Source organism: Lissotriton vulgaris, chromosome 2_1, assembly GCF_964263255.1.
Source record: "Lissotriton vulgaris chromosome 2_1, aLisVul1.2, whole genome shotgun sequence".
Lineage (NCBI taxonomy): Eukaryota > Metazoa > Chordata > Amphibia > Caudata > Salamandridae > Lissotriton > Lissotriton vulgaris.
The window spans coordinates 1,765,477,302-1,765,502,839 of record NC_141687.1 but is presented as its reverse complement, the minus strand read 5'-3'; the positions used below and the strand labels follow the sequence as shown (position 1 = coordinate 1,765,502,839).

Here is a 25,538-nt window from a genome sequence, read left to right as displayed (position 1 = left end):
CCCGAGAAGTGTGGCTCAATGATTAGAGCGGCAGACCCTGATGCAGAGGTCTAGCCCGGGACCAGGGTTCAATTCCCCGCCTCGGCGGGTCTTGGGCTCAAAATTCCACGGACCTGATGATTCTCGCCTCGGTGCCTATTCCAATCATGGAGTCCTAAATTAGGAGGAGGGAGGTTAGTGGGGGACTGTATAGGATAGTGAGGGTTATTGTTTATGCAGGTGTCAACACCCACCCGGACACTGGGGTTAGTAAAGGTACTACTAGTAACTACATCTTCCAGATGACAAATACCCCACACGAGAATGCCTGCTGTAAGGCTTCTGAATTTAAAGGGCTATCTGCAGGGTTAGAGGGGTAGAAACAAAATATCAAGCACAAAGTTGACTAAGCCGACACGCAGCTTAATGAGTGAATTATACGGTCACTCAGTCAATGGGCTGTAGCTAGGTGATGGCAGGCTGAAACACAAACAAAGGGGTTTGCTCAGCAGTCTAGTCAAAAGCAATAAATAAACAAAAATAAAAAGCAAATCAAACCGCAAACAGGCCCAATTCGCTAGTAGTCAGTGACAAAGAGTACTAGGCCTTGTCCAGGGCCATGTATAAAACAGAGTCATGGGTACACAGTACCTCAGATGTCTAATGTCAGTACCTGGCCGGCTGTGGTTTGCGAATAGCCAGGCGAAAGAGGGGTGGCTCTGCCCTGCCTCTTCCTGGCAATGACGGGCCCACCCTTGGCCCGGGCTTTGCCCGGGAGCGTCCCGCGCAGCAGGGGGGAAGGCATCGCTAAAAGCGCAAGGTGACCACACCTCTCCCGGTCAGCTGCTGTGGCTGATTGGTGTTCTGTGCACTCTAGGACCTGGTATCCCACCAGAGTGATGATGCGGGCGGCAGGAAGATGGACTACAGCACGACGAGGCAAACCAAAAGAGTCCTGCGCAGCGGGGGAGAAGGCAGCGATAAAAGCGCAAGGTGACCAGGCCTCTCCCTGTCAGCTGCTGCGGTGATTGGTGCGCAGTGCACTCTGGGACCTGGTGTCCCACCGGAGTGATGATTCAGGCGGCAGGAAAATGGGCCATACCACGACAAGGTAAACAAACAGAGTCCCCTCTCCTAAACTAATAACTTGTGCACTGAAAGCAAAGAACCTCTGGTTAAGAGACACCAGAATGGTGAATGATGAGCATATTCTCCTGGGAATCTGATTTCCTGCTGCACCTCAGACTAAACTTGGTTAGCACGTTTATTTCAAAGAGGTAAAGAGTCTGAAAATAGTAGTGTCAACCAAAATATTAAGTTGCTTAACTCAGTATCGAAATACAGATTACCCCTCAAATTCCTTTGTTTCGAAGACTGGTGGGGGTGAAGAAGCTGCCAGAAATCAAGACATAATTAGGAAATAAAATCAGGGATTCCAGCTGTCAGACAGGAGCAGTTTGCAGATGTACAAACCCCAAAGCCAGCCCCCCCCCCCCCCAAATAGATGCCCTGATGTCCTCAGGGGGACACGACTGGAACAGCTGTAGCCCAATAGTAGCCCGGACTATGTGTACCTCTCTAAACCTCTGTCCAGCTCCCAAAAACACTGCACCAAAACCAGCAAGAGGTCTCACAGACCGAAGGGGGCAATGGGATTGGCAAGTCTTTTCAACCCAAACTGTCAAATGTATGCACATCTTTGGCTCCATCTCGGCTTCCCCATTTTTTGGGTGTATGATTGGGGCCAGTGCCCACAGATTATTTTACCTTCTTGACAGGCCCTGTGCTGGACTCTACTCAGCCCATACACCCTATACCAAAGCACTGTGAGAGCTGAAATGACATTTCCCCAAAACAGAAGAAGGACTACCATTTTACTTCAACCCAGCGCCAAGAACGACAGTGCTCCATAGCAGAGAATTACAAAAAAGGCAGCAAGAACATAAATAAAATGCAATTTTTAGAGCCAGTAGCATGCCTGTTAATTAAAAAATTGCTTTCTTATAACAGCTGCCAACTGTCCCTGCTTTCCAAAACATAAAAAGATACCTCCCACCAGTTTTAGCCGTCCCGCTCTAAAACCGGGACATGAGCTTCATTTCATGAAATCTGACGGGGCAGCTGGCGGAAAACCGGGACTGTCCGGGCGAATCCGGGACGACTGGTCACCCTAGGACTAAGTAAAGGCCAACGCGGACATCAACAAGCAACGGCCCACAAATGACCTCAGCCAGTATCGCCCAGTCAGTAGCATGCAGGCCCTGTGTGGAGTTAACGAGTGACGTATGCTTGGCCGGGACGGCCTTGAGCATTATTTGTACAGGACTGAGCCCTACCCCAGGCCCACCTACAGGCCGCACTACTATCACCGGTCATGCTAATGGCTTACCCATTCCAGCGGGCACAATTACCTGCGAGTAGTCCTGCAACGTCACCGCCTTTCAGTCTCAGACAAAGAGGGAGGCGGCGGCAGTGCACGAGCAGGCAGCGCTTCCGGTACACAGTGGACCAGTTGCAACTCAGCCCATCTGAAAGGACACAACGGAAACAAGGCACAAGTGTAAGGACGGGCAGAATGGGGTTCGAAGCACAGGTGTGCCACAAAAAGCAGTAACATTGATTTATATGGCTTCTTATCTGTATTTTACGCAATTGCAAACTCCCCGTAAAAACAAGCGACACAGGTCACTGCTCCGCTACACCTGCCGTATCAGACCGCATAAACATTTTACAACCCAACAGACTCTTGTTATCTAAGACACGTTGAGTTCTGAGTTTACAAACACACACGCCTTTAAAGACGGCCATTAAAATAGTGTGTTCTCTGAGAAAGACTCCACCCCATTTGTATCGCCTCATGTCTCCACTGATCTATTTTCTGCGACTGCTCAATGTCTCTTCCTGCAGAAAACACGGTATTTATACACAGGTAAGCCTCGGACTGCATGTGCCTTCGATGGGGGCGGGGGGGGGGGGGGGGGGGGGGGGGGGGGGGGGGGGACTGACATGTGTGAAGCACAACCGCTGCCTGGTGCTCGTGTAAACGCTGATATATTAACATCCAGGACCCACCACTGTGACCCACTAATATCCCCGAGTACGGAACCACTGACACATTCTGATGCACCACCATTTCAATATAAAACTTAAAACTGGAGCACCACGAGGAGAGCAGAAAAAGTTTCTATTATGTTTTCAATCTACAATTGAAACCGCTCGTATTACAAGTGGAAACAACCAAAGGGGAAAACCGGCTGCAGAATATTGTAGCCCAACAAACACTTTTAAATAATAGTTGCCGTCACGGTGAAATCCAGACGTTTCTGGAGCCCAGCAACAGGGACAGACTGGCCCAAAGAAAAGATTTTAAGCGAGATGTAAAGATTTAGCCCCGCGTTGTAAGTGCGATTGTTTGCACACAGTTTAGAATCCAGGGGTTTGCATAAATACCGCAATTATTCAATTTCCTACTGCTGATTTATGCAGGTGAAATCTGTTGATGTTTTTCAGGGAGAAATGTGCGAGAAAATCCGTGAGAATGGGAGAAAAATTCGATACATACAGAAGTCAATGCAGTAAACACCAATTTCACCTCTAAATCTCCCCGCCTTCCATACAAACTCAGTGTAGAAAGTGTTTACTGAATCCGGTAAATACCTCACCCAGGGGTAATGGCATTGTATCCATAGGGTCTGGTTAATAACTCACCCCTTACCAACCCACTTGTAGTCGAGGACTTGGGGCTAGAGAAGATGTCAGAGGCAGGGCTGGACTGGCCCTTGCGGGCACCGGGCAATCCCCCGGTCGGCCGCAAGGGTGGGGGCCAGTTTTGGGCCCCTGGCGGCCGTTTTTGTTACAGGGCCGTTTTTGCAGGATACAAAATCGGCCCAAAACCGTCCCTGGCAAAGAGCTCGGTCACACCCCCCATCCCCCTCTGAGGGGCCGGCCGAGCACTTTGCCGGGGTCGGTTTTTGTTCCCAGTCTGGCCCTGGTCAGAGGACAGGAAGATCCAGGCATTTGGGGATACGTGATATGTAAAGTCAGGAGAGCATGGAAGAGGCAAACATGAACGATTTGTTGGTTTTGAGTTACAGCCGTATGACAGTGACTAAAAGAAATCTCACGCAACTCTCTAACGACTTATGGTCTTCAAACAACTGATGGAGCAAGGACTCTTAGAAAAGAGACTCTCAATCCTCTCATTTAACTTCTAATATTGTATTAACCACGTATTTTGTAAATTAATACGCACAACATTAAACATAAAAGACAGAGAAGCTTGCCTACGTGTTTTACTAATAAGTAACTGAAGTGAAATTCTAAAATGGCTGCTAACGGGAAATCTTTATTGCGCATGCGTCAAGTGCACCTACGCAGTATGATGAGCTATCGCTTGGAGGGAATTTCTTGCGCCTGCGCAGACGCTATTAAAATGGCTGCTTGAGAACTCACATGCTTAGCATCTGCTCTGCTGAAACTAACACAAGCTATTTTACTAATGCGGGCAAAGCATTAATAATTGAGTGGGATTAGAGTAGAGATAGGTGGTACACAGTGAAACCATTTTATCTTGAAATTAATATTTGTCTGTTTGACTTTCCTATTAGTATGCTTTTGGGCCTCTCGTACGAATCCAGAGTCTATAACCCACCTGACCTCCGCACATGCGTAGTGTGATTGAGCCAGAAGAAGTGATGCGAGTCTTGAACGCCAACCAAGGACGCAAAAGAAACATACTGTGGGAACCAGAAACAAAAAGACTCCTGAATGAAAAGACATGCATGGAAATGTTTACATTTGTTGCTAATATGATGTGAATACGGGTGGGAATAAAGATTTGAGAATACAAAATTAAGGATGGGTTCTTTGAATAATAGACTGATAGACTAAGATGAAAAATAAGCATGGTGTGATGATCACCCTCCCTTGCCTGTCCAATCAGAGTTAGTAGTTTCATGATATTGAAACATATAATGGGTCGTACACGAATATTGTATGGTATAATTGAGGTAGTCTAAGTTAGTTAGTTAGATGGATATTTGCTGAATGCTGCAGAGCTCGTGATGCTGTCAGAATGACGAGAGATGCTGATTAGGAATCGAATGCAGAGCCACTTTATCTTAAATTAATTTACTTAGAAGAAGATTGCGGAAGAATCTTGAGGAGGAAGAGAGTATCCGAGATGGGTGCTACGCAAGCGTTGGTGATAGAGAGCTCTTCTATCTTGTCCTGATGCCTTTGTCACCTGATCTTTCCTGGGGGACCCTTCCCAGCTCCTTGGCCAGGGGGTTGGTTTTCACATCATCCTAGGGAATTATATTTCTGTGTATGTCCCAATGTTCCTTTCTCTCTATCCTCTCCTTTTTGAGCATAAGTCATTGCAAGATATAAAGTATGAGTTTGATGATTGAGTAACTGAATCTTCCTTCCTATGAGTGACAGAGACTGTACTGTACCCGTTAAGTGGTTCACATGAAAATAATTAAAGATTTAAAATATTTCCAGAGTCTGTGGTCATTTCATTAATGTAACAAGATCATTTTGTCATTTCACCATCAAGTAGTTCAACTAATGGTCCATTGACCAGAGGAAAGAACTTTTTGATCAGTGAAAGATTAGTCGGGAATAAGGGGTGACATCTTGAAATGGTAGAAAATCATAAACTTTGACTCCGGCGGTTATTGCCAGGTTGTGTAAGAGTTTTTATGGGTCCAGGTGAGTATATGGTATTGGAGTACCTGCTGCCGGTGAGCAGCTGGATCTCACCCACATTTCTTGTTCGTTCAGCCATAAAAAGTAAGGCCCATTTAAAGGTTTACATGGCAACTCAACTGTTCGATAGAGGGTCAAAACTACTCAATTTGTAAAGCAATGTCTGCCATATTTATGGCCTCCTGGCACTGGTTGCAGTAGGAGTGGCACTGTGTGAATGCCTGCACACCAGTGATCTTGCCCACTTGTCGGCCTTTCGCTCAGGTGTGCTTGGACTGGTGTTTATGTATTGCAGCTTGAGACCTGCAGTCAGGGCTTTAAGTGGGATGACAAAACAGTGGGGTCTCTCAAAGGTGCGTGTCCAATGTAATTAAGGGCGTGGCTTAAAAACACCTAAGCTAAAAATCTGCGCTTAGCATAGTGTGCCCCCGACTTGTATTTTGCTGTTTCTGTCATTGCATCCAGATATGTGATACAGGTAACATAACATCTACAACAAGTCAGGACTATTGGCTTTGTCAATGGATGTTCGTTGCATAATATGAATAAGCAGCAACTATGGGTTGTATATAAAATTAAAAAAGCTTACACTAAGCCCTGGTGACACCACAACGATGTTGTGCTCCTGAGTTTCAAAAAGAGAAGGTAAATCCAAAGAGAAAATGACTCTTTAAAGGATTTCCCTTCCCCCACTACGTTCACCTGGCATGACGTCATGCAGTCCCTTCTCCACTAGTGAGAAGTGAGCAGTGTGAGCACACGCACATTGCTGTGCCTGCTGTCACTGCAGTCCGGAAAAAAACGGACCGCCTATGCCAGGGCACAAAACAGAGCCCAATAGAGACCCGTTTTGAGGACCCCTTTAAAAAAAATGCTGGTGCTCAGCACCGGTGAGACCCGGCCCACTTAAAGCCCTGCCTGCAGTCCTCCTTCCCTGAATTAATTTGATCGTCATCGTCAAAATCCTTGCAATCTTCCAGAATGCAGAGATCTGCTTGCTATTTAACTTGAAGAAAGTAAAGCACCCTTCTCTTAGGCGTTCTCATCAACATACCCCAGTGGAAACACAGACGTATCTCAAGTTCTCCAACTCAGCCAAAAATATCTCAAACAAATCTCCACCACGTTAAAAAGTAGTCTGGCATCACCCATTACATTGCTTGCTCTTGTAGCACTTGCCTACTCCTGGTATCCCTCGGCTCTACATCCAAAATAGAGGCAAAACTGGCTTCTTTACACAGAATGCCCGCTGTAAACCACATTTAGGTCCGAGAAACCACAACCTAGTGAACATGAGAAGCGCAGAACTTTTTAGAACAAGCATTTGCAATGCAATAGGTCTCGCATTATGAAAGTTTGAGCTATTGGTATTGTAAATGACACATTTTTTATTTATGTGTTGGTTTTGAAAATAACAAAATTAATAGCTTTGTCATTTACAATGCCAATAGTTTTAACTTTCGCAAATGTGACACCTATAGCATTTGTAATGCAATATGTGTTGTATTTACATGACTTAGATGTATTAATATTACAAATAACAATGGCTTTTATTTTTTTTAATAATTAATACTTAAATAAAAGCTATTGTAATTTATAATGGCAATAGCTTAAACATTCGTAAATCACTTTTGTGAAGATTATGTTCAGTGTATTTTATTGTGACAAAAAAATCCAAGAACAGAAGTGAAATATTAACATCTTTTTGTGTCATTTGTAATAAAGCTTGAAACATTGAGAGAACATATTTGAACCAGTTGTTGAATGGTTGCACAGATTGATGCTGTGGTGGTGCTGAGTGATGTGGTGGTGCCCCTGAGTGATGTGGTGGTGCCCCTGAGTGATGCTGTGGTGGTGCTATAGATAGATAGACAGATAGAGTGAGGGCGACAGATAGATAGACAGATAGAGTGAGGGCGACAGATAGATAGACAGATAGATAGAGTGAGGGCGACAGATAGATAGACAGATAGATAGAGTGAGGGCGACAGATAGATAGACAGATAGATAGAGTGAGGGCGACAGATAGATAGACAGATAGATAGAGTGAGGGTGACAGATAGATAGACAGATAGATAGAGTGAGTGAGGGCGACATATAGATAGACAGATAGATAGAGTGAGGGCGACAGATAGATAGACAGATAGATAGAGTGAGGGTGACAGATAGATAGACAGATAGATAGAGTGAGGGCGACAGATAGATAGACAGATAGATAGAGTGAGGGCGACAGATAGATAGACAGATAGAGTGAGGGCGACAGATAGATAGAGTGAGGGCGACAGATAGATAGACAGATAGATAGAGTGAGGGCGACAGATAGATAGACAGATAGAGTGAGGGCGACAGATAGATAGACAGATAGAGTGAGGGCGACAGATAGATAGAGTGAGGGCGACAGATAGATAGAGTGAGGGCGACAGATAGATAGAGTGAGGGCGACAGATAGATAGAGTGAGGGCGACAGATAGATAGAGTGAGGGCGACAGATAGATAGAGTGAGGGCGACAGATAGATAGAGTGAGGGCGACAGATAGATAGAGTGAGGGCGACAGATAGATAGAGTGAGGGCGACAGATAGATAGAGTGAGGGCGACAGATAGATAGAGTGAGGGCGACAATTAGATCCAGTGAGGGCGACAATTAGATCCAGTGAGGGCGACAGATAGATAGAGTGAGGGCGACAGATAGATAGAGTGAGGGCGACAGATAGATAGAGTGAGGGCGACAGATAGATAGAGTGAGGGCGATAGATGGAGTGAGGTGGCCTCGTGGTGATGGTGGTGGAGGTAGGTGTGGTGGTGGTGGGTGTGGTGGTGGTGGACCTGGTGGTGGTGGAGGACGTGGTGGTGAAGGATGTGGTAGTGGTGGTGGAGGTGGGTGTGTTGGTGGACCTGATGGTGGTGGAGGATGTGGTGGTGGAGGATGTGGTGGTGGACAAAGTGGTGGGGGACTTGGTGATAGATGTGGTGGTGGTGGACGTGATGGTGGAGGTGGTGGTTGTGGACGTGGTGGTGGGTGCGGTGGTGCATGTGGTGGTGTTGGTTGTGGACATGGTGGCGGTGGATGTGGTGGTGGACGTGGTGGTGGTTGATGTGGTGGACACGGTGGTGGTGGACGTGGTGGTTGTGGACATGGTGGTGATGGACGTGGTGCTGGATATGGTGGATGTGTTGGTGGTGGATGTGGTGGTGGATGTGGTGGTGGATGTGGTGGTGGATGTGGTGGTGGTGGTGGTGAACGTGGATGGGGTGGTTGTGGACATGGTGGTGATGGATGTGTTGGACGTGGTTCTAATGGACGTGGTGGTGGTGGATGTGTTGGTGGTGGTGGAAATGGTGGTGGGTGTGGTGGTGGACATGGTGGTGGTGGACATAGTGGTGGTGGATGTGTTGGTGGTGGTAGTGGACGACGTGGTGGTGGAGGTGGGTGTGGTGGTGGAGGACATGGTGGTGTGGACATGGTGGTGGTGGACGTGGTGGTGGTGGACGTGGTGGTGGTGGATGTGGTGGTGGTGGATGTGGGCATGGTGGTGGATGTGGTGGAAGTGGTGGTGGACATGTTGGTGGACGTGGTGGACATGGTGGTGGTGGACGTGGTGGTGGACGTGGTGGTGGATGTGGTGGACATAGTTGTGGTGGTGGATGTGGGGGTGTTGGATGTGGTGGTGTACGTTGTGGTGGTGGTGGGTGTGGTGGTGGACGTGGTAAACACAGTGGTGGATGTGGTGGTGGTGGTTGTGGATGTGGTGGTGATGGACTTGGTTGTGATGGACATGGTGGTGGACGTGGTGGTGGATGTGTTGGTGGTGGATGTGGTGGTGGACGTGATGGTGGGTGTGGTGATGGTGGGTGTGGTGGTGGTGGAGGTGGGTGTGGTGGTGGAGGTGGGTGTGGTGGTGGTGAAGGTGGGTGTGGTGGTGGACATAGTGGTGGTGGATGTGTTGGTGGATGTGTTGGTGGACGTGGTGCTTGCGGTCGTGGATGTGGTTGTGGTGGATGTGGTGGTGGTGGATGTGGTGGACGTGGTGGTGGTGGACGTGGTGGTGGATGTGGTGGTGGTGGACATGGTGGTGGAGGTGTTTGTGGAGGTGGGTGTGGTGGACATGGTGGTGTGGACATGGTGGTGGTGGATATGGTGGTGGACGTGGTGGTGGTGGTCGTGGTGGTGGTGGATGTGGTGGACGTGGTGGTGGTGGACGTGGTGGTGGTGGACGTGGTGGTGGTGGACGTGGTGGTGGTGGTGGTGGACGTGGTGGTGGTGGACGTGGTGGTGGTGGACGTGGTGGTGGTGGATGTGGTGGTGGACATGGTGGTAGAGGACGTGGTGGTGGTGGAGGATGTGGTGGTGGACGTGGTGGTGTTGGTGGTGGATGTGGTGGTGGATGAGGTGGTGGTGGATGTGGTGGTGGTGGACACGGTGGTGGGTGATGCGGTGGTGGGTGATGCGGTGGTGGGGGACGCGGTTGTGGTGGATGTGGTGGTGGACTTGGTGGTGGTAGTGGATGTGGTGGACATGGTAGTGTCCTCGTGGTGAATGTGGTGATGGCGGACATGGTGGTGAACATGGTGGCGGTGGAGAACACAGTGGTGGTGGAGAACATGGTGGTGGTGGACGTGGTGGTGGTGGGATGTGGTGGTGGACATGGTGGTGGTGGACATGGTGGTGGTGGACATGGTGGTGGACGTGGTGGTGGTGGACATGGTGGTGATGGACTTGGTGGTGATGGACTTGGTGGTGATGGACTTGGTGGTGATGGACTTGGTGGACTTGGTGGTGATGGACTTGGTGGTGATGGACTTGGTGGTGATGGACATGGTGGTGGACGTGTTGGTGGTGGACGTGATGGTGGTGGACGTGATGGTGGGTGTGGTGATGGTGGGTGTGGTGGGTGTGGTGGTGGGTGTGGTGGTGGTGGTGAAGGTGGGTGTGGTGTGGACGTGGTGGTGTGGACATGGTGGTGGTGGACATAGTGGTGGTGGATGGGTTGGTGGACGTGGTGCTTGCGGTTGTGGATGTGGTGGTGGTGGATATGGTGGACGTGGAGGACGTGGATGTGGTGGACGTGGTGGTGGTGGTGGACGTGGTGGTGGATGTGGTGGTGGATGTGGTGGTGGTGGTGGAGGTGTTTGTGGAGGTGGGTGTGGTGGACATGGTGGTGTGGACATGGTGGTGGTGGACATGGTGGTGGATATGGTGGTGGACGTGGTGCTTGCGGTCGTGGACGTGGTAGTGGAGGTCGTGGTGGTGGTGGATGTGGTGGACGTGGTGGTGGTGGATGTGGTGGTGGTGGACATGGTGGTGGTGGACATGGTGGTGTTGGTGGGGACATGGTGGTGGATGTGGTGGTGGATGTGGTGGATGTGGTGGTCACGGTGGTGGGTGATGCTGTGCTGGGGGACGCGGTGGTGGAGGATGTGGTGGTGGACTTGGTGGTGGTAGTGGATGTGGTGGACATGGTAGTGTCCTCGTGGTGAATGTGGTGATGGCCATGGTGGTGAACATGGTGGCGGTGGAGAACATGGTGGTGGTGGACGTGGTGGTGGTGGGATGTGGTGGTGGACATGGTGGTGGTGGACATGGTGGTGGTGGACGTGGTGGTGGTGGACGTGGTGGTGGTGGACATGGTGGTGGAGGTGGTGGATGTGGTTGTGGACGTGGTGGTGGGGGTGGACGCGGTGGTGGTGGACATGGTATTGTTGGATGTTGTAGTGGTGGATGTGGTGGGGGTGGACATGAAGGTGGACTTGGTGGTGGAGGACGTGGTGGTGGTGGAGGACGTAGCGGTGGTGGTGGACGTGGTAGTGGACTTGGTGGGGGTGGACAAAAAGTGGTGGATGTGGTGGTGGTGGACATGGTGCTGGTGGACGTGGTGCTGGTGGAGGTGGTGTTGGACGTAGTGGTGGTGGATGTGGTGGTGGTGGACGTGGTGGTGGTGGACGTGGTGGAAGATGTGGTGGTGGTGGACATGGTGGTGGACGTGGTGGTGGATGTGGTGGTGGTGGATATGGTGGTGGTGGACGTGGTGGTGGTGGACGTGGTGGTGGTGGACGTGGTGGATGTGGACGTGGTGGATGTGGACGTGGTGGATGTGGTGGTGGTGGTGGTGGACGTGGGGGTGGATGTGGTGGTGGTGGATATGGTGGTGGACGTGGTGCTTGCGGTCGTGGACGTGGTGGTGGTGGTCGTGGTGGTGGTGGATGTGGTGGACATGGTGGTGGTGGATGTGGTGGTGGTGGACATGGTGGTGGTGGACGTGGTGGTGGAGGACGTGGTGGTGGTGGACGTGGTGGTGGTGGACGTGGTGGTGGTGGACGTGGTGGTGGTGGACGTGGTGGTGGTGGACATGGTGGTGGTGGACATGGTGGTGGTGGACATGGTGGTGGTGGACATGGTGGTGGTGGACATGGTGGTGGTGGACATGGTGACGGTGGACGTGGTGACGGTGGATGTGGTGGTGGTGGTGGACGCGGTGGTGGGTGATGCGGTGGTGGTGGACGCGGTGGTGGTGGCTGTGGTGGTGGACTTGGTGGTGGTAGTGGATGTGGTGGACATGGTAGTGTCCTCATGGTGAATGTGGGGATGGCCGTGATGGTGGACATGGTGGTGAACATGGTGGCGGTGGAGAACATGGTGGTGGTGGACGTGGTGGTGGTGGGATGTGGTGGTGGACATGGTGGTGGTGGATGTGGTGGTGGTGGACGTGGTGGTGGTGGACGTGGTGGTGGTGGACGTGGTGGTGGTGGACGTGGTGGTGGTGGACGTGGTGGTGGTGGACGTGGTGGTGGTGGTGGTGGACGTGGTGGTGGTGGTGGACGTGGTGGACATGGTGGTGGACATGGTGGTGGTGGACATGGTGGTTGAGGTGGTGGATGTGGTTGTGGACGTGGACGTGGTGGTGGACGCGGTGGTGGTGGACCCGGTGGTGGTGGACATGGTATTGGTGGATGTTGTAGTGGTGGATGTGGTGGGGGTGGACATGAAGGTGGACTTGGTGGTGGTGGACGTGGTGGTGGTGGAGGACGTAGCGGTGGTGGTGGACGTGGTAGTGGACTTGGTGGGGGTGGACAAAAAGTGGTGGATGTGGTGGTGGTGGACATGGTGCTGGTGGAGGTGGTGTTGGACGTAGTGGTGGTGGATGTGGTGGTGGCAGACGTGGTGGTGGTGGACGTAGTGGAAGATGTGGTGGTGGTGGACGTGGTGGTGGATGTGGTGGTGGTGGATATGGTGGTGGTGGACGCGGTGGTGGTGGACGTGGTGGTGGTGGACGTGGTGGATGTGGTGGTGGTGGACGTGGGGGTGGATGTGGTGGTGGTGGACGTGGTGCTTGCGGTCGTGGACGTGGTGGTGGTGGTCGTGGTGGTGGTGGATGTGGTGGACATGGTGGTGGTGGATGTGGTGGTGGTGGATGTGGTGGTGGTGGACGTGGTGGTGGTGGTGGAGGACGTGGTGGTGGTGTTGGTGGTGGTGGACATGGTGGCGGTGGATGTGGTGGTGGATGTGGTGGTGGTGGACGCGGTGGTGGGTGATGCGGTGGTGGTGGACGCGGTGGTGGTGGCTGTGGTGGTGGACTTGGTGGTGGTAGTGGATGTGGTGGACATGGTAGTGTCCTCGTGGTGGATGTGGTGATGGCCGTGGTGGTGGACATGGTGGTGAACATGGTGATGGTGGTGAACATGGTGGTGGTGGTGGATGTGGTGGTGGTGGTGGATGTGGTGGACATGGTGGTGGTGGACGTGGTGGCGGTGGACGTGGTGGTGGTGGATGTGGTGGTGGACATGGTGGTGGTGGATGTGGTGGTGGATGTGGTGGTGGTGGTTGTGGACGCAGTGGTGGTGGACGCAGTGGTGGTGGACGCAGTGGTGGTGGACGTGGAATTGGTGGATGTGGTAGGGGTGGACATGAAGGTGGACTTGGTGGTGGTGGACGTGGTGGTGGTGGTGGTGGTGGAGGAGGACATAGCGGTGGTGGTGGACAAAGTGGTAGTGGACTTGGTGGGGGTGGACAAAGTGGTGGTGGATGTGGTGGTGGTGGACATGGTGCTGGTGGACGTGGAGGTGGTGTTGGAGGTAGTGGTGGTGGATGTGGTGGACGTGGTGGTGGTGGACGTGGTGGTGGTGGACGTGGTGGTGGTGGATGTGGTGGTGGTGGATGTGGTGGTGGTGGACGTGGTGGTGGTGGACGTGGTGGTGGAGGTGTTTGTGGAGGTGGGTGTGGTGGACATGGTGTGGACATGGTGGTGGTGGACATGGTGGTGGATATGGTGGTGGACGTGGTGGGTGATGTGGTGGTGGTGGACGTGGTGGTGGGGACGTGGTGGGTGATGTGGTGGTGGTGGACGTGGTGGTGGTTGACGTGATGGTGGACGTGGTGGTGGACGTGGTGGTGGACGTGGTGGTGGTTGACGTGGTGGTGGGTGCGGTGGTGGTGGGTGCGGTGGTGGTGGAGGACGTGGTGGTGGAGGACGTGGTGGTGGAGGACGTGGTGGTGGAGGACGTGGTGGTGGAGGACGTGGTGGTGGAGGACGTGGTGGTGGAGGACGTGGTGGTGGAGGACGTGGTGGTGGAGGACGTGGTGGTGGAGGACGTGGTGGTGGAGGACGTGGTGGTGGAGGACGTGGTGGTGGAGGACGTGGTGGTGGAGGACGTGGTGTTGGTGGACGTGTTGGTGGTGGATGTGGTAGTGTCCTTGTGGAGAACGTGGTGGTAGCCATGGTGGTGGACAATGGGGTGGCAGATGTGGTGGTGAATGTGGTGGACATAGTGGTGGTAGACGTGGTGGTGGTAGACGTGGTGGTGGTAGACGTGGTGGTGGTGGACGTGGTGGTAGTGGACGTGGTGGTAGTGGACGTGGTGGTAGTGGACGTGGTGGTAGTGGACGTGGTGGTGGACGTGGTGGTAGTGGACGTGGTGGTGGTGGACGTGGTGGTGGTGGTGGACGCGGTGGTGGATGTGGTGGGGGACGTAGTGGATGTGGCGGTGGTGGACATGGCGGTGGTGGTGGACGTGGTGGTGGTGGACGTGGTTGTGGAGGACGTGGTGGTGGACTTGGTGGTGGTAGTGGATGTGGTGGACATGGTAGTGTCCTCGTGGTGGATGTGGTGATGGCCGTGGTGGTGGACATGGTGGTGAACATGGTGATGGTGGTGAACATGGTGGTGGTGGTGGATGTGGTGGTGGTGGTGGATGTGGTGGACATGGTGGTGGTGGACGTGGTGGCGGTGGACGTGGTGGTGGTGGATGTGGTGGTGGACATGGTGGTGGTGGATGTGGTGGTGGATGTGGTGGTGGTGGTTGTGGACGCAGTGGTGGTGGACGCAGTGGTGGTGGACGTGGAATTGGTGGATGTGGTAGGGGTGGACATGAAGGTGGACTTGGTGGTGGTGGACGTGGTGGTGGTGGTGGTGGTGGAGGAGGACATAGCGGTGGTGGTGGACAAAGTGGTAGTGGACTTGGTGGGGGTGGACAAAGTGGTGGTGGATGTGGTGGTGGTGGACATGGTGCTGGTGGACGTGGAGGTGGTGTTGGAGGTAGTGGTGGTGGATGTGGTGGACGTGGTGGTGGTGGACGTGGTGGTGGTGGACGTGGTGGTGGTGGATGTGGTGGTGGTGGATGTGGTGGTGGTGGACGTGGTGGTGGTGGACGTGGTGGTGGAGGTGTTTGTGGAGGTGGGTGTGGTGGACATGGTGTGGACATGGTGGTGGTGGACATGGTGGTGGATATGGTGGTGGACGTGGTGGGTGATGTGGTGGTGGTGGACGTGGTGGTGGGGACGTGGTGGGTGATGTGGTGGTGGTGGACGTGGTGGTGGTTGACGTGATGGTGGACGTGGTGGTGGACGTGGTGGTGGACGTGGTGGTGGTTGACGTGGTGGTGGGTGCGGTGGTGGTGGGTGCGGTGGTGGTGGAGGACGTGGTGGTGGAGGACGTGGTGGTGGAGGACGTGGTGGTGGAGGACGTGGTGGTGGAGGACGTGGTGGTGGAGGACGTGGTGGTGGAGGACGTGGTGGTGGAGGACGTGGTGGTGGAGGACGTGGTGGTGGAGGACGTGGTGGTGGAGGACGTGGTGGTGGAGGACGTGGTGGTGGAGGACGTGGTGGTGGAGGACGTGGTGTTGGTGGACGTGTTGGTGGTGGATGTGGTAGTGTCCTTGTGGAGAACGTGGTGGTAGCCATGGTGGTGGACAATGGGGTGGCAGATGTGGTGGTGAATGTGGTGGACATAGTGGTGGTAGACGTGGTGGTGGTAGACGTGGTGGTGGTAGACGTGGTGGTGGTGGACGTGGTGGTAGTGGACGTGGTGGTAGTGGACGTGGTGGTAGTGGACGTGGTGGTAGTGGACGTGGTGGTGGACGTGGTGGTAGTGGACGTGGTGGTGGTGGACGTGGTGGTGGTGGTGGACGCGGTGGTGGATGTGGTGGGGGACGTAGTGGATGTGGCGGTGGTGGACATGGCGGTGGTGGTGGACGTGGTGGTGGTGGACGTGGTTGTGGTGGACATGGTTGTGGTGGACGTGGATGTAGTGGTGGTGGATGTAGTGGTGGTGGATGTAGTGGTGGTGGATGTAGTGGTGGTGGATGTAGTGGTGGTGGATGTAGTGGTGGTGGATGTAGTGGTGGTGGATGTAGTGGTGGTGGATGTAGTGATGGTGGACGTGGTTGTGGTGGAGGTGGAGGTGGTGGGCATGGTGGTGGTGGACATGGTGGTGGTGGACGTAGTGGTGGTTGTGGTGGACATAGTGGTGGTGGATGTGGTGGTGGTGATGGACGTGGTGATGGTGGATGTGGTGGTGGACGTGGTGGTGGAGTTGGGTCTGGTGGTGGTGGACGTAGTGGTGGTGGATGTGGTGGACATGGATGTAGTGGTGGTGGATGTAGTGGTGGTGGACGTGGTTGTGGTGGAGGTGGTGGACGTGGTGGTGGTGGATGTGGTGGACATGGTGGTGGACATGGTGGTGGTGAATGTAGACTGGATGTGGTGGTCGACTTGGTGGTGGACGTGGTGGATGTGGTAGTGTCCTTGTGGTGGACGTAGTGGAGCCGTGGTGGACATGGTGGTGGTGGACATGGAGGTGGCAGATGTGGTGGTGAATGTGGTGGACATGGTGATGGACGTGTTGGTGGTGGATGTGGTGGTGGATATGGTGGTGGTGTGGATGTGGTGGTGGTGGATGGGGTGGTAGTGGGGGACATGGTGGTGGTGGACGTGGTGGTGGTGGACGTGGTGGTGGACGTGGTGGTTTGTGGTGGACGTGGTGGTGGTGGTGGACGTGGATGTAGTGGTGGTGGATGTAGTGGTGGTGGACGTGGTTGTGGAGGTGGTTGTGGAGGTGGTGGACATGGTTGTGGGTGTGGTGGTGGTGGACGTAGTGGTGGTGGATGTGGTGGTGTTGGACGTGGTGGTGGTGGAGGATGTGGTGGTGGACGTGGTGCTTGGTGTGGTGGCGGTGGACGTGGTGGTTGTGGACATGGTGGTGATGGACATGGTGGTGATGGACATGGTTGTGATGGACATGGTTGTGATGGACGTGGTGGTGGTGGGCGTGGTGGATGTGTTGGTGGTGAATGTGGTGGTGGACATGGTGGTGGATGTGGATGTGGTGGTGGACGTGGTGATGGTGGTGGTTGTGGACATGGTTGTGATGGACGTGGTTGTGATGGACGTGGTTGTGTTGGATGTGGTTGTGGTGGACGTGGTGGTGGTGGAGGTGGGTGTGGTGATGGACACAGTGGTGTGGACATGGTGGTGGTGGAAATGGTGGTGGTGGACATAGTTGTGGTGGATGTGTTGGTGGTGGTAGTGGTGGTGGACAAGGTGGCAGTGGACGTGGTGGTGGTTGTGGACATGGTGGGGATGGACGTGGTGGACGTGGTGGATGTGGTGGTGGTGGATGAGGTGGTGGACGTGGAGGTGGGTGTGGTGGTGGTGAAGGTGGGTGGGGTGATGGACATGGTGTGGACATGGTGGTGGAAATGGTGGACATAGTGGTGGTGGATGTGTTGGTGGTAGTGATGGTGGTGGACATGGTGGTGTGGACATGGTGGTGGTGGACATGGTGGTGGACGTGGTGGTGGTGGATGTGGTTGTGTTGGACGTGGTGGTGGGTGTGGTGGTGGACGTGGTGGACACGGTACTGGCTGTGGATGTGGTGGTGGTTGACATGGTGTGGATGGACGTGGTTGTGGTGGAGGATGTGTTGGTGGTGGACGTGGTGGTGGTGGACGTGGTGGTGGTGGACGTGGTGGTGGTGGACGTGGTGGTGGTGGACGTGGTGGTGGTGGACGTGGTCGTAGTGGACAAAGTGGTGGTGGGCGTGGTCGTAGTGGACAAAGTGGTGGTGGACATGGTGGTGGCGGACATGGTCGTAGTGGACAAAGTGGTGGTGGATGTGTTGGTGGTGGTAGTGGTGGTGGACATGGTGGTGGTAGTGGTGGTGGACATGGTGGTGGTGGTGGACGTGGTGGTGATGGACGTGGTGGTGGTGGACGTGGTGGGAGAGGACGTGGTGGGAGAGGACGTGCTGGTGGAGGACGTGGTGGTGGAGGACGTGGTGGTGGAGGATGTGGTGGTGGAGGACGTGGTGGTGGAGGATGTGGTGGTGGAGGACGTGGTGGTGGAGGATGTGGTGGTGGAGGTGGGTGTGGTGGAGGTGGGTGTGGTGGTGGTGGAGGTGGGTGTGGTGGTGGTGGTGGATGTGGTGGTGGTGGACTTGGTGGTGGATGTGGTGGTGGTGGTAGTGGTGGTGGACATGGTGGTGGTGGACGTGGGTGTGGTGGTGGTGGACGTGGTGGTGGAGGTAGGTGTGGTGGTGGTGGACGTGGTGGTGGTGGACATGGTGGTGGTGGACATGGTGGTGGTGGACGTGGTGGACATGGTGGTGGTGGACTTGGTGGATGTGGTGGTGGACTTGGTGGATGTGGCGGTGATGGACGTGGTGGTGATGGACGTGGTGGTGGTGGACGTGGTGGGAGAGGACGTGGTGGTGGAGGACGTGGTGGTGGAGGACGTGGTGGTGGAGGACGTGGTGGTGGAGGACGTGGTGGTGGAGGACGTGGTGGTGGAGGACGTGGTGGTGGAGGACGTGGTGGTGGAGGACGTGGTGGTGGAGGACGTGGTGGTGGAGGACGTGGTGGTGGAGGTGTGTGTGGTGGTGGTGTGTGTGGTGGTGGTGGTGGAGGTGGGTGTGGTGGTGGTGGTGGATGTGGTGGTGGAGGTGGGTGTGGTGGTGGTGGACGTGGTGGTGGTGGACATGGTCGTAGTGGACAAAGTGGTGGGGGATGTGTTGATGGTGGTAGTGGTGGTGGACATGGTGGTGGTGGACGTGGTGGTGGAGGTGGGCGTGGTGGTGGTGGACGTGGTGGTGGAGGTGGGTGTGGTGGTGGTGGACGTGGTGGTGGTGGACGTGGTGGTGGTGGACGTGGTGGTGGTGGACATGGTGGTGGTGGACATGGTGGTGGTGGACATGGTGGTGGTGGACGTGGTGGACATGGTGGACATGGTGGTGGTGGACGTGGTGGTGGACTTGGTGGATGTGGCGGTGGTGGACGTGGTGGTGGAGGACGTGGTGGTGGAGGACGTGGTGGTGGAGGACGTGGTGGTGGAGGACGTGGTGGTGGAGGACGTGGTGGTGGAGGACGTGGTGGTGGAGGACGTGGTGGTGGAGGACGTGGTGGTGGAGGACGTGGTGGTGGAGGACGTGGTGGTGGAGGACGTGGTGGTGGAGGACGTGGTGGTGGAGGACGTGGTGGTGGAGGTGGGTGTGGTGGTGGTGGTGGATGTGGTGGTGGTGGATGTGGTGGTGGTGGATGTGGTGGTGGTGGACGTGGTGGTGGAGGACGTGGTGGTGGAGGACGTGGTGGTGGAGGACGTGGTGGTGGAGGACGTGGTGGTGGAGGACCTGGTGGTGGAGGACCTGGTGGTGGAGGACTTGGTGGTGGAGGACTTGGTGGTGGAGGACTTGGTGGTGGAGGACTTGGTGGTGGAGGTGGGTGTGGTGGTGGTGGATGTGGTGGTGGAGGTGGGTGTGGTGGTGGTGGACATGGTGGTGGTGGACGTGGTGGTGGTGGACGTGGTGGTGGTGGACATGGTGGTGGTGGACGTGGTGGTGGTGGACGTGGTGGTGGTGGACGTGGTGGTGGTGGACGTGGTGGATGTGGTGGTGGTGGATGTGGTGGTGGATGTGGTGGATGTGGTGGTGGATGTGGTGGTGGACTTGGTGGACGTGGTGGTGATGGACGTGGTGGTGGTGGACGTGGTGGTGGAGGACGTGGTGGTGGAGGACGTGGTGGTGGAGGACGTGGTGGTGGAGGACATGGTGGTGGAGGACGTGGTGGTGGAGGACGTGGTGGTGGAGGACGTGGTGGTGGAGGTGGGTGTGGTGGTGGTGGTGGACTTGGTGGTGGTGGACGTGGTGGTGGTGGACGTGGTGGTGGTGGACGTGGTGGTGGTGGACGTGGTGGTGGTGGACGTGGTGGTGGTGGTGGTGGACGTGGTGGTGGTGGACGTGGTGGTGGAGGACGTGGTGGTGGAGGACGTGGTGGTGGAGGACGTGGTGGTGGTGGACGTGGTGGTGGAGGACGTGGTGGTGGTGGACGTGGTGGTGGTGGACTTGGTGGTGGTGGTGGACTTGGTGGTGGTGGTGGACTTGGTGGTGGTGGTGGACTTGGTGGTGGTGGTGGTGGACTTGGTGGTGGTGGTGGTGGACTTGGTGGTGGTGGTGGACTTGGTGGTGGTGGTGGACTTGGTGGTGGTGGTGGACTTGGTGGTGGTGGACTTGGTGGTGGTGGACTTGGTGGTGGTGGACTTGGTGGTGGTGGTGGTGGACTTGGTGGTGGACTTGGTGGTGGTGGACTTGGTGGTGGTGGACTTGGTGGTGGACATGGTGGTTGTAGTGGATGTGGTGGACATGGTAGTGTCCTCGTGTCGGAAGTGGTGGTGGCCATGGTGGTGGACATGGTGGTGGCGGATGTGGTGGACATGGTGGTGGCGGATGTGGTGGACATGGTGGTGGTGGTGGTGGACGTGGTGGTGGTGGACGTGGTGGTGGTGGACGTAGTGGTGGTGGACGTAGTGGTGGTGGACATAGTGGTGGTGGATGTGGACGTGGTGGTGGATGTGGACGTGGTTGGTGGATGTGGGCGTGGTGTTGGTGGAAATGGTGGTGGACGTGGCGGTGGTGGACGTAGTGGTGGTGGGCGTAGTGGTGGTGGGCCCAGGCCCGCTATATGTTTGTAGAGGTCACAAAAAAGATTGGCTTTGGAGCTGGTCTTTGGGGAATAGATAAAAACATCTTATCACTACAGATAGTGGAAAATCAATTTGTAAGATATCTTCTGGCCACCACAAAAGCAACTTCCGTGTATAAGATGCACATTGAATTGGATCTGCCGTACATATCGGACACTATAAAATCTGAGCCTCTTCTTCTCTGGCACAAAATCTGGACTACCCCCGAGACCGCCTTGAACAGGGAAATTATACTAGACATCTTAAAACTGGAAGGGGCCAAAACTGTCAACCAATCCAAATGGCTGACCTATGTCAAAAATTTCTTTGCGGAGATTGGGCATCCAGAGTGGTTTACAGATCCTTCGCTATTGGAAGACATCTCAAGAAAAACCCTAAGAAAGACCCTAATGGCCCACCTGGAAACAACTAGATGGAATCAGCAAAAACATCTTATGAATATCCAGGCTTATCAAAGGGTCACATCCCGTAAGGGTCTACAACTATACCTTTCTTCGGATTTCTCATGTTACTCGAGGATGTTGCTTACCAGATTTAGACTGGGTACATTCTACCGACTTGTAACTTTCCCTACTCGTAACGATTGGACACAGACTCTCTGCCCATGCCCCTGTGATGAATTGTCAATCCAAACTAACATTCACACTATTCTTTTCTGTAAATATTATGTGCCTCTGAGGAAAGCCCCTTTGTTACCCCTGTTAAAGAGATGGGGTATCAGGTCTTGTAAAATCGCCTTCGAGCGTTTGCAAGAACTTGAAAACCGGGAGGTGATCTCTAAGATGGAACAGTTTTTAAAACTACTGATTAAATTTAGGAAATCCCTAGAAGGATATGGGTGATAACAACTGACGTTTTTAATGCTGTTTTTAAATACTGTTTTTAATTGATTCTTTAAAGTGTGTTTTTACCAATTCCTAAGTAATTGATGAATTTTAAATTGAAATTCTATGTTTTTTCTCTTTTTATCATCTTGTTTTTAAAATACCGTATAATAATGTACGCTTATATGATATTTCTTTGTTGAATATCGAATAAAGCTTATTTTGAACCATTTGAACCATTTGAACCAAGATTGGCTTTGGTTTTGCAAATTTCAGAGCACCTCAGCTTTGCCCAGCTAAGAGTCGTCAAGTCGATGCCCAGAAAAAGAATAGTGAGCAGATGGTCTTTCACAAAATGGCTGCCAGGCCCACTTGAGGACGCCATTGACAATTTGGCGCTGTGCTTTTATAGTAAACTCTGCAGATTCAGATGCTTATGAGGGGTTGGTTCCAATTTTGATGCCGAGTAATTAATTGAGGTGCAGGAGCATGGGACGAGTTGGTCAAATTTTAGTTTGTGAAGTTGCTGTTCCGAGCTTTGAAATGAGAATCTTTCGGCTGCTACTCTACGTGTGTGGGGGAAGGGTGGGCAGTACAGGCCGAGGAGTTGCATATATAATCCTTTGCTGTGCTTTTCAAAATTGGTCCAGTGACTGCACAGCCCCTTATTTCGTTATTTGACTGATGAATGGCCCTCTCCGTGTTCGCTCACCCCAGGGGACTGACAGAAGAACGATGCGGTCTGTTAATTGTAATACTTACACAGGCCCGGATATTCATTCTCACGCCTCCCTATGTACAAGCCCGATAATAGCTAGCCAGCATTGCAAGACAGAAATAAGTGAACTAGCGAGGGGGCAGAAGAGACAGAGAGGGAAGAAATGAGAATGAAAGGGCGTGGACGTTAGAGAGGGATGGAGAATGGGGAACCAAGGTAGGAAGGAAGGAAGCAAGGAAGGAAGGGTCGGAGGATGGTTGAATTAAGGAATTAAGATATAGGGTGAGGACTGATAGAGAGAGGGAGACACACACAGGGACTGCCAGAAGCATGATGTGGATTGAGCGAGCGGGACGGAAGAAAGAAAGACGAGGATTGAGAGAGATGGACGGACACAAAGTAAGGATGAGAGACAGATGGACACCTTAATCAGGAGAAGGTTTTATCAGTGATGGACAGACAAAAGCATGGTGAGGGTAAGCAAACACGGACAATAAACAGAAGGAGGGTGAGGGTAAACCAATGCGGACAATGAACAGAGGGAGGGTGAGTGTAAGCCAACACGGACAATGAACAGAGGCAGGGTAAGGGGAAACCCAACATGGAACAGAGGGAGGGTGAGGGTAAGCAAACACTGACAATAAACAGAGGGAGGGTGAGGGTAAGCCAACACGGACAATGAACAGAAGAAAGGTGAGGGTAAGAAAACACAGACAATGAACAGAAGGCGGGTGAGGGTAAGCAAACATGGACAATGAGCAGAGAATGTGTGAGGGTAAGCAAACATGGATAACAGAGGAATGGAGGATGGTGGCAAGCCGGTCGGACAACTGAAGGAGAGGGTAAGAAGACAGGTAGGCGTGGACTATGGAGGAAGAGAAGTACACAAGGGAGCCAGCTGAAAAAGACTCACTCTGGTAAAGTGTTAAAATGTAAAGAAAAAAGTAGCGCCTAAACAAATGAGCAGTGGAAGGACACAAGTATTGCATCCATGCTCAGATGATGGACAAGCACATGAGATGAAGAAGGCCTATGGCAGCTGACAAATAGGAAGCAAGCAATTAGATTGACACTGAAGCCAACCAATGGAAAGCACTGTGCGACCTCTACGTGCACTGATAGAAAACACATGGTCATGAAGAGACTGCGCATGCACAGTCAAGGCAAGACCTACAAATGGAGCTGATCTGACAGCTTTTTCCAGCTCTTCAGAAGCAGGTGGCCAACATGTGTCTGCCCTTCGCTTGCCCTACAGGGGTCTGTACCCTTCTTCAGGACATTGTTGCTCTACATGGGCATGTCATAGGGTTGCATTAAAGACAAACCCAGTGGTGCTGTTCTTCTGTGTGGAACGAGGATACATGTCCTGGTTGGCATCGATCCCTGGCCCTATCACTCTGCGTGCCAGGGGAAGGGAAGGCCTTTGGCACTGCCTGGAGTCTTCGCTTCGTCATCAGTTGAAAGAGAGTCCGAGCCTGTTTAATCTGCTGGTTTGTCGCCTGAATGTCCAAGCGTGTGGACTCTACCAAATAATACAGGGGAGGGTGCCAACTACTCGCATATCGGCGTACACTCCACAGTGCATTCTGGTAATTGAAGTGCGAGATACTTTCAGTAGTTCACAAGCCAATGAGTATTCACCACCAGAGGGTGCAGTCTGGACACCTGTTTGTGTACGTGTCTACCAAACAAAGACTCGGGCAGTGGTAGAAGTTCACCTTTACCAGCAGAAGAACCATCACAACAGTGTGTCTTTTGTGAAGGACCTTTCACGCCAGGCCCAGCCAGGGTACCTCCCTGCGGAGTCCGGACGCAGGCCTGTTTAACTGCGGAATGCGTCCAAGCATTCTTTCACTGGATTAGTTTTAAATCTAGTGACACGGTTGATGCAACTTGTGATCTTGCTGCCATAGATACTGCCTTGGGTGGCTGTACCTTTCCTCAGCCTCGTCCAGCATTGTACTGGACTCTTGTGAAAGGTGGTGTTTCATCTTGCACAAGAGCGCGGGGAGACCCAGGCAGCCCAGAAGCTTCAACGAAGCCCAGATGTACATTTACGTTTCCCTGTCACATTACTACACTCTGACGTCATTGTGGACATCATAAGCGAGTTCCGTCTCTCTCCTCCACGCTCTGCTGCAAGCGCCGGGCTCATCTGGGGTAGAGTAGGCGTTATTCAAAGGGCACCACCCCATGTGTTTGGGGCAGAACGAAAGAGACAAAGAGTGGATCAGGTCAAGAACATGGAAGTGTGTGAGAGAGAGAGAGAGCCAGAGACAGAAGAGAGTGTGTGAGAGAGACCGAGAGACAGAAGAGAGTGTGTGAGAGAGTGAGACAGAAGAGTGCGTGAGAGAGAGCGAGAGACAGAAAAGTGCGTGAGAGAGAGCAAGAGACAGAGCAAGAGACAGGAGAGAGTGTGTGAGAGAGCGAGGGAGAGAAGAAATGGTGTGAGAGAGAACGCAAAGTCAGCATGTTTGAGAGAGAAGGGGGCAAAGAGTGAAAGAAAGGGAGGGAGCGGATGCCGGGATGGGGGGCGCAGAGAGGCGAGGACCAAGAGAGACAGGGTGAGGCTGAACAGACAGAAGCGTGGTTAGAGAAAAGGAAGCATAGCAGCAAGTTAGCAGAGCTGGATAGAAAGGAGAATCCTGCATGAGGAACAGAAGTGAGTAGGGTATGGAATGCAGGAGTTGGGGTGAGGCAGTGGGGAAGAGGGACAGGAAGAGAGAAGACAAGGTTTGGAGATGGACAGAGAGAACTGCAGGACGAGCACTGAAGAGGATAGAAATAACATGCTCTCGGCATTGCGTGGCAGGGGGCGGATTCCTTTGAAGTCTGATGCGGGAGCGAGGGAGCGGATTCCTTTGAAGTCTGAAGCCGAGCCTCACAAGCTGACCAAATGTTGTGCTATGTGCACCCGCCCGGCTCACATGCACTGTAGGCAATCCGCCTTTGGGTGCACTTTTGAAAGCCCTTACTTTAATCTCGCCAAACCATCCCTAACGGGATGGCTTTCAGTGAGACCTAAAAACTATCACTTTAAGTCTGCAGCTCACTTGTGAAAA

At 53.5% G+C, this 25,538-nt stretch overlaps 1 protein-coding gene across 6 annotated transcripts in view; it reads right to left on the bottom strand.

Annotated features, from left to right (window-relative positions):
• Positions 1–25,538, bottom strand: part of C2_1H11orf24 (chromosome 2_1 C11orf24 homolog) — a 300,999-nt gene that overhangs the window by 8,931 nt on the left and 266,530 nt on the right. For 5 of the 6 annotated variants that reach the window (XM_086957821.1, XM_086957820.1, XM_086957818.1 and 2 more), the window contains one exon: positions 2,391–2,507. The exons of the other annotated variant lie outside the window; for it this stretch is intronic. In XM_086957821.1, the coding sequence (XP_086813947.1) occupies positions 2,391–2,507 (117 nt within the window). The remainder of the gene's footprint in view (positions 1–2,390; positions 2,508–25,538) is intronic. 6 annotated transcript variants of the gene reach the window in all.